The sequence below is a fragment of the Hakea prostrata genome, chromosome 2 (assembly GCF_041222555.1).
Source record: "Hakea prostrata isolate BN-2017 chromosome 2, UWA_Hpros_2, whole genome shotgun sequence".
Taxonomy (NCBI): Eukaryota; Viridiplantae; Streptophyta; class Magnoliopsida; order Proteales; family Proteaceae; genus Hakea; species Hakea prostrata.
In genome coordinates, this window is record NC_142601.1 from 50,815,300 (window position 1) to 50,824,004 (window position 8,705).

An 8,705-nucleotide genomic window follows, 5' to 3' on the forward strand; every position below is an offset into this window, starting at 1 on the left:
TTTTTTTCTTTTTGGTAATGAAAAAGAGGGGATGTAGTAGCGGCGACCTAGCGCCCTCCCGCTAAGCAATGTTCGGACTTTTTTTATCGAATGCGACCTATGCAAGCATTAGCCATGTGCATTACCAACGCAAGCACTGGCCCCGTCGGAGCCCCACCAGAGGCCTAGTATAATCACAGAAGCTTGTAGCACTTATGCCCAGGGCCAAAGAGCACACAACTGTCCAATGCAAGAAACAGAGGAGCAGAGAGGATTAGAACTTGAGACATGAAGTTTACCAAACCACTTGGGAGTGAGCTTGGGACCACTAGATCACCACCCCTAGTGGTTGTGTGGCAATTGATTGATTCTTATCAAACCTTTATGTGACCTTTTTTTTTTTTTTTTTTTTTTTTGATGAACCCTCATATGACATGGTCCATGCAATTGTGGGGCAAAACTGAACCTGCAAGAATAATTTAGCTTTGATGCTGGTCTTAAAGAGAGAGAAAAAGAAAAACACAAGAAGAGGAGGAATAAACAAATAACATAATAGAGAATTAGATATACATTACAATTTATAATGAACCTAATTAAGAGACAATCACTTGTTGTTGATTTGTTTCTTTTAAATGAAATAAAAAAATAAAAAAATTTATTGACGCCTTGTACCTTGTATTATAGCTTAGTTATTATTTTATCTCATGTACTTTTCGACATTACTGATCTAATTCTAGATTTTGCCTGAAATTACTAATACTCCTACCATTAAGTATTGCAATTAACTGATAACATCTTTGTATTTTTTTGAACCCCCTCCCAAAAAAAAATTTGATATTGATTTGTGAGTTACATGGAATAGAAGTGATGGGTGGTATATAGAAACAACAATATAAAACAACTAACGATGTAGTCAAGGTATGCATAACCTCGCATTTCAAATATATATATATATATATATATATTTATCTTGAATGCATGTCTTCCATTTTTATATTTTTGGGATAAATGTACTGCAGATACCTCATTTAATTATTTTCCACCAAAACCCCCCAACTATCACCCACCCTGTTTTTGTTCCATGGCCCAGCTCAGGGAGATTTCAAATTGGGCTTGCGTTCCTTACCCAAACTCACTCCTTTAGGAAATACTATAAAATAAAAATATATAAACATTTGTTTTCCCTCGTGTTACTTTAAGAAGGTTTGACGAAAAAAAAAATACAAAAAGAAGAATACATCGATTTGATAGTTCCAACCATTAGACATATAGGGTTTTGCATGCAATGTATGTATGTTCAATTCTAGTCCTATTCCTCTTAAGAAAAAAGGCATGTTGGATGTACAGTTTGTTAGGTGAGATTTTTAATTCTCTGTCTCACGAGTAATAGAGATGGTTAACCTATTAAAACCTACATCTCAATCTGTTCTCTTTGTTATGTACGGTACTATTTCGTATCTTCACCATCATATAATATGCTCTGTTTGTAATCACTTATCAAAGTATTGAAAAGTATCTTTACCATTGTACAATATGCTTCATTTGTTATGTAAAATACTATCATGTATCTTCACCATCCCAAAATTAGAAGGGGTTTCACCTTTTTTTCTTGGATAAGTGAAATAATAAATTACCAAATGCTCAGAACGGCGAAAGAGAATGTACAAGGGAAAACGAAAGGAAAACAAGAAAAAAGAAGGGGGGGGGGCTTGGGGAGGGGAGATTACAATCTACTAGTCAGCAAGAGAAAACCTAGCTAAAATTGAGGGATAGGGGAGAGACTACAATTTAGTAGAGACATCAGAACAGGTGAATTTTCAAACCAAATCAAGAGATTTTGAGTTGGAGGTGCATCATCTCATATTCCACTACCACCAAATGTGAGAGATCAAAGCATTGAATAGAAATTTACCTACTGCATCGAAAATGGAAAAGCTTGCAAAATGTCTCAAGAACCAAATCCAATCCCTGAAGAACATAAGGGTCGTCCGTCTCTAGTGAGGCAAATGTTGACAGGGGTGTTGCCCAAAAAGAACGAGAATGGCAAGAAAAGAATAAGTGATTTACTTCTTAGGGACCATTCCAACTAAGGATACAGTTGGGCTTGACATTGAGGTGTTGATTGGATAGGAAGGTCTAGGTGTGGAGGCAAAGGTTAAGGCCGGGCTTTCTCCAAGTAGATAAAGTATGGTAGGGAATGTGGCTTTTGAACTAAACTAGAGAGTGCAAAGCAACGATAAAAGGGGGGTGTTATGAATGAGGGCCCAAGCAAAAGAGGTAGAAAAGGATCCATCAAAGGAAGGTAACCGAGTGGTGCAATCGTGGTCAAAGGGGTGAACACCTTATTAGCTGAGGACAGAAAATAGTATTATACGTTACCCACAAGAGGAGGTGATCCTAGCTCACACTAATAGTGTATAAAGTATATCAAGTCCGTGGCTTATGATGTTTCCTAGAGAAATCTGATGCATTAATAGTGATGTTCTTGATCTCTTCCAATGCGTTCTGGTGGAAATCAGGCTTCTGTATCTGTTACTTTCTGTATCTGGGTGAAAAAAATTTTCTAAGTCAATTTGACAAGCACCTCGACAAATCCTCAAACTTCGACCAGAAGAAACTTCGACCTGAAGGAAATTCAAACTCTTTAGCTCTAAGAAAACTTGATCTCAGAAACACAAATAATGAAAAGAAGTTGTTAGTAGCTAGCCGCCTTCTCTTGGTCTTGGAATTCATCACTAGTAAGATGGGTCCAGGCAATAATACTCGCAAGAGCCAGTGAACGATCATAAATGCAAGTCCATATGCAAGCTTCAATTCTTTCTTCTTCTTTTTTTAATTTAACCTCCCCCGTGAAGAGAATGCAGATCCAGATTTTCTTTGCTTGAAAAGAATGATTAACCAATGAAAGACAAACCGGGAATGTATGATTGCACTTAACCGATAAGCAACAGGTGTCGTAAGGCATTACAGTTGCAGGTCGTCCTGAAATGTCCTTATAGAAGGGGAGATGGGTGGGTCTGTTTTAAAGTTTGACCATTAAATGGATCAACCAACTACTACCAGAACTCATAATGATCAAATTCAATTCTATTAGTTAAAAAGAAAAAATCCCGAGTCTGTTATCACAAAAAGGAAATGAAATAGCCCCCACTGTCTGATTTCATCTCCGTCTTCTTCTGTGTGTTCGGATTGGTGACTTGTGGGGGGTGGTGGGTGGCCATTAAACATGTGATGATGAAGAAGAAGAGTCAGGAAACGTTTGTAGTTGCAGCTTTCAACTGTTTATTGGTTGTCACACCAAAAGCAAAACTGCAAGAGGCTGGCTCTTTTTGCATGCTTCTTCAATATTCTTCTCTCTGATTCTCTCCAAGTCAAGAACTACAGACCCATTCTCACTCCTCTCATTCCATTCTCATTTCTCAAGTTTCAGTTAGTTCCTCACACCTTTCTCTTCTTCCTTGCCTTTTTAATTTTTGTATGATACATATATCTTAATCCCCATCTCCTGTATTTGGTATCTTCAGTATATACTAAATGGCAAGTAGTGAACAAAAGAGGGTGAATAACTCTGAAACTGCAAGTCATGTGATAATGGAGATAGAGGCTAACAAGCCACAGAAGAATGGAATTACAGTAGGTGGGCTTAGCCCCTTGAGTGAGAGCTTATGGAGGGAGAAAACTGATAAGGAATTCGTGGGAGATGTGTCTGCAAAGCTTACATGGAAAGATCTGACCGTGACGGTGACCGTCGGCAATGGAGAGACTCAGAAGGTGTTGGAGAATCTAAATGGGTTTGCTGAACCAGGCACTCTCACTGCTCTAATGGGTCCTTCTGGTTCAGGTAAATCCACTTTGCTTGATGCTCTCTCCAGCCGTCTCGCCACCAACGCTTTCCTCTCCGGCACCATTCTTCTCAACGGCCGCAAGACCAAACTCTCTTTTGGCACAGCGGTTAGTTAATCTTCAACATGCCTCTACTAATTTCTCTGTTCTGTGACTCCCAATTTCTGTGTGAACTGATAATATGTAATGGAAGCTCAGGCATACGTTACTCAAGACGATAACCTGATCGGAACTTTGACCGTGAGAGAAACGATTTCATACTCTGCTCGACTTCGTCTCCCTGATAATATGCCTCGATCAGACAAGCAAGCTCTGGTAGAGAGCACAATTATTGAAATGGGTCTTCAAGATTGTGCCGATACCGTAATTGGAAACTGGCATCTACGAGGGATCAGTGGTGGAGAAAAGAGAAGGGTCAGTATTGCTCTTGAAATCTTGATGAGACCCAGATTGCTCTTCCTCGATGAGCCAACCAGTGGACTTGATAGGTTAGATCCCAACATTGATCAATTATAAAAAGTTCAACTGACACTGCCATTGTCGTTTACTTGTTTATTTTCTATCACTTGTCTATTTGCCACTCTTTCAGTTTCCTGATTTGTTTCATCTTATGTCTGATGTCTCTGTTTGTTCTTTATTCAATCTTATAAATAGTTTTGTGAGCATCTGCTTCTTTTGTACTGGTTCATGAATTCTGATCTGGGTCATTAAGAAATACTAACTTGTTATCGATGGGGTTGTCAAATTGGGATTTTTGGGGCAGTGCCTCAGCCTTCTTTGTGACTCAGACATTGCGAGGCCTCTCTCGAGATGGCCGGACTGTAATAGCATCAATTCACCAGCCCAGCAGCGAGGTTTTCGAGCTTTTTGATCGTCTTTACTTGCTCTCTGGAGGGAAGACTGTTTATTTTGGACAGGCTTCTGAGGCATATGAGGTGAGACAATATCTACAGCCTTAATGATCCACCCACCATGACACTACAGCAAGACCATTCTCATCTTTCTTCCTCTCTTGTAGTTCTTTGCACAAGCCGGCTTCCCTTGCCCGGCTCTGAGGAACCCATCTGACCATTTTCTGAGGTGCATAAACTCGGATTTTGATAAGGTCAAAGCCACTCTGAAAGGATCCATGAAAATAAGGGTAGGAAGTCTATCTATAATTGTCTTGGTATTCTTGTTCTTGTTTGAGCAAGTCAGTCTGAGCAATTTGATTCCACAAGGCTGACAATTTTGTTCTTGCTATAAAACACTTTTGTATTCAGTTTGAAAGGACTGATGATCCTCTGGAGAAGATAACTACAGCGGAAGCTATCCGAAAGCTCGTTGATTTCTATAACACTTCTCAGAACAATTATGCAGCCAAACAAAGAATTGAAGACATATCCAAAGTTGTGAGTATTTTTTTTGTCTTTTTTTCTGCAGATTCTATTGACCCTTCTTCAGGACTTCTATGGCTTTTAATCCTATTAGAAAATTACCATAATTCATTGAAGGTAGGCCATCAAAGCTCAAATTTTGTTCTTATATGTTGCAGAAAGGAACTGTGCTAGATTCAGGAGGGACTCAGGCTAGTTTCTTTATGCAAGCCTTCACCTTAACCAAGCGCTCGTTTGCCAACATGTCAAGGGACTTTGGGTATTACTGGTTGAGGCTTGTGATCTACATCATAGTGACTATCTGCATTGGAACTATATACTTGAACGTGGGAACAAGTTACAATTCCATTCTGGTACTTCCCTAGTCCTTCAACAACTGAGTCTCTGAAGCCCTCTCACTTTCTGGATTAGTTCCCCAAACATTTTCTTCTTTCTTTATGTGCTATGCCAGAAGGTTCTATTTCAGAACATCCACCATTTGATGAAGAATTAATTTTTTTTCTATTTTTTTGGTGAACCAGGGAAGAGGTTCTTGTGCTTCTTTTGTCTTTGGATTTGTCACTTTTATGTCCATTGGAGGGTTCCCTTCATTTGTGGAGGATATGAAGGTAAGTATTTAATGGATGTTAATCGAGTACTAAATAATTACTAAAACCTTTATTCAAGCTAGAAACAAGTGATGATTAGATCTGGTTGACAACTTCAGGTTTTCCAGAGAGAAAGGTTGAATGGACACTATGGCGTGGCCGCATTTGTCATCAGCAACACACTTTCTGCAATGCCATTTCTGATAATGATAACCTTTATTTCAGGAACAATATGCTACTTTATGGTTCGCCTTCACCCAGGGTTCACACATTATTTGTTCTTTGTATTGTGCTTGTACGCAAGTGTAACAGTGGTTGAGAGCTTGATGATGGCCCTAGCAAGTGTCGTCCCCAACTTTCTTATGGGAATAATCACAGGAGCTGGAATCCAGGTAACAAACTCACTGTTTTCTGTAGGGTGCTGTAATCCCTTCAAATGATTCTTTATTTGATGAAGAGTTTCACTGGTGATAATAGTGACCTCTCTTGTACACTGAATAGGGAATTTTCATGCTGGTTTCTGGGTACTTCAGGCTCCCAAACGATATCCCAAAGCCCTTCTGGAGGTACCCCATGTCCTATATCAGTTTCCACTTCTGGGCTCTTCAGGTAAAGAGCACTAATTGACTAGATATGTGTTCTCCTGCTTATTCTTCTGCTAATTATGTCCAATATTGAGTTGAAACTGATCTGGGTTTTGAAACTCAGGGTCAATATCAAAATGATCTGAGGGGGTTGTATTTTGACAACCAGACCCCAGATCAACCCAAGATTCCTGGTGAATACATCCTGGAATACATATTCCAGATCGACGTGAACCGATCAAAATGGGTGGATCTAAGTGTACTCTTCAGCATGATTGTGATCTATCGAATCATCTTCTTCATCTTGATCAAGGTCAGTGAAGATGTGAGTCCTTGGATCAGAGGTTACATTGCAAGAAGAAGGATGAAATGGAAGAAGCAGCGGGAGGGCACCAATCATATGGCATTAGCATCACCAGATCATCGTCGCCTCTCTCATTCGCCTTCCCTGAGGGGTTATGTTGCTAGCCAGACATCAGCAAACAATTAGTAGAAGAAGCTCGTACAACCTTCTTGATTGCTTGTTCAAAGTTTGGACTTATTTATTCATAAGGGAATACTTGTAGTATAATATTACACTAATATTAATAGAAGGAATTCACAATTTAATTTAAAGGAGGAATCATCTTGGTTTGGGTTCAATCTGAACCACTCTTGAACTGCCCTAGAAGCCAAAGTTGTGATAGTCAAAAGAGACGATGCTTTTGGTGTAAAGAAAACTGATGATGGGAAAAGCCCTTGAATCTGAGCCTAGAAAAACTTATATCTGCCCAGGGACAGAGGGCAAGAATCGAACCGACTGTCCTTCCCTCTCTCTCTCTCTCGGCACTCTTTTCTGGGTGTCAGACCAAGTCATCTTAGTTCAAACATGGATGTAAAGCATGCATGCATGCAACGAGTTTTTTGTATTGTGTTTCACCCATTATTAAATTATTAAAAAACGGGTGATATGTTTCATATGCAGCGTTTAGAACTGCTTTCAAGAAAATATACAGATCACTCTTTTTCATGAGTTATGTTTCTACTGTGTTAGCTTTTCTTCTACCCTTTTGAATAAGACAGATCTAAATGACCTGGTCCCTACATAACTAAATTTTTTTAAATTAACTATTAAAAAAATATATGAATAAGGGACTCTTAACTGAAAAATATAGATATGATCGAATTCACATAGATGACACAAGAGCAAGAGCAAATTACATGCCACCCGCTATAAAAAGGGTAAAACCCACTATTACCTTTTAAAGTACCACTCACCACTTGATGGTATGGGGTAGAGGAAGAAGGAAGAAGATTGGTGAAGGTTTCTTGTTATTGCAACGAAGGCACGGCTAATTTCTACATAAGACCCATTGAAGGACTCATGGCTGTCGTCAATGTGGACACCGGAGATGTTGTTTGGATCTCCCATATTGGTCGAGGAATCCCAATTCCTAGCATCTGCAAATTGGAGGAAGAAATAGAACTCGTGAGGAAGAGAAATGGGAGGGTTTATTGTTCTTATATAGGAGAATTTTTATCTGCTTCTGTAATGACACCCTCCCATGCCTCTAGTTGGCGGTTAGATTTTAGACACGCGGATCATTCCAATCGGATGGGCAAAAAATCATCTGGAAAACACACATTTGTAAGTTCTCAATTCTCTCTCCTCTCCATCACCATCTCTACCTTTTTTTCCTCTTCAACTCTGGATAGTTGAATCGATTGCCTGAATGTTCACTAATATCATTTTAAACGTAAAACATCTACACAAATCAAAGCTCAACATAAAAACAAAATCAAATCAAGAGAGAGAAAGGGATTCTTTTTCAATTCTTTTTTGAAGTAAACCAAGCTTATCTTTATGTAATCAATCTTGATTCTTCAATGTCTTAATGCATTAGTTAAGTTGCTCGAGATGGACCACAAGGTGAGTGACGGAGAAGAAACCAGTAGAAGATGAGAGCTGCGGCGATCAAAAGGGCATTATGTTGCCTCTTCTGGATGGATTTTTGGTGGCGAAGATGTTCCGTCAGAGTACATGATTTGGCTTCACATTAGGGCAACAGAAGGAGCATGATTGCTTTAGTGCTGGCGGCTTAACCGAGAACAACCCACTCTAAAGCCATGGTCAACAAAAAACCCTAAACGAAATAAAAATGTCTAGAAGAGATTTACAGAGATTTGTTTTTGGTTTTCTTAAATCTGTTGGTCAGACAAGAGATAAAAGAAAGGGGCCTGATTCAGCTGTACAATTCACCTCTTCTATTTTTTTTTCTTTTTTTTTAATCTTCATATCCTCTCCCCAATCTAAAGAAAGAAGAAGAAAAGAGAAATCGTTTTACAGTAAAAATAAA

At 39.0% G+C, this 8,705-nt stretch overlaps 1 protein-coding gene and 1 pseudogene across 2 annotated transcripts; one reads left to right on the forward strand and one right to left on the reverse strand.

Moving 5' to 3' along the window:
* Positions 1–3,120: 3,120 nt before the first annotated feature.
* Positions 3,121–7,340, forward strand: ABCG11 (white-brown complex-like protein). 2 transcript variants are annotated; one of them, XM_089144940.1, is made up of 11 exons: positions 3,121–3,408; positions 3,504–3,930; positions 4,021–4,310; positions 4,586–4,757; positions 4,841–4,963; positions 5,085–5,213; positions 5,357–5,551; positions 5,720–5,806; positions 5,905–6,177; positions 6,287–6,394; positions 6,494–7,340. In XM_089144940.1, the coding sequence occupies exons 2-11, from the start codon at positions 3,514–3,516 to the stop codon at positions 6,857–6,859; spliced, it is 2,160 nt and encodes a 719-aa protein (XP_089001066.1). In that variant the 5' UTR covers positions 3,121–3,408; positions 3,504–3,513; the 3' UTR covers positions 6,860–7,340. The 2 variants fall into 2 exon arrangements, with proteins under 2 accessions (XP_089001066.1, XP_089001065.1); XM_089144939.1 differs by having other exon boundaries at positions 3,121–3,930.
* Positions 7,341–8,218: 878 nt separating this feature from the next.
* LOC149024735 (uncharacterized) lies at positions 8,219–8,477 on the reverse strand (annotated as a pseudogene).
* Positions 8,478–8,705: the final 228 nt, after the last annotated feature.

Bases quoted from the DNA above. Each gene is read 5' to 3' on its own strand.
- ABCG11 (XM_089144939.1), top strand. From the start codon at position 3,514: ATGGCAAGTAGTGAACAAAAGAGGGTGAATAACTCTGAAACTGCAAGT. The intron at 3,931-4,020 runs GTTAGTTAATCT...ATGGAAGCTCAG, and splicing joins AACTCTCTTTTGGCACAGCG to GCATACGTTACTCAAGACGA. The intron at 6,395-6,493 runs GTAAAGAGCACT...TTTGAAACTCAG, and splicing joins TCCACTTCTGGGCTCTTCAG to GGTCAATATCAAAATGATCT.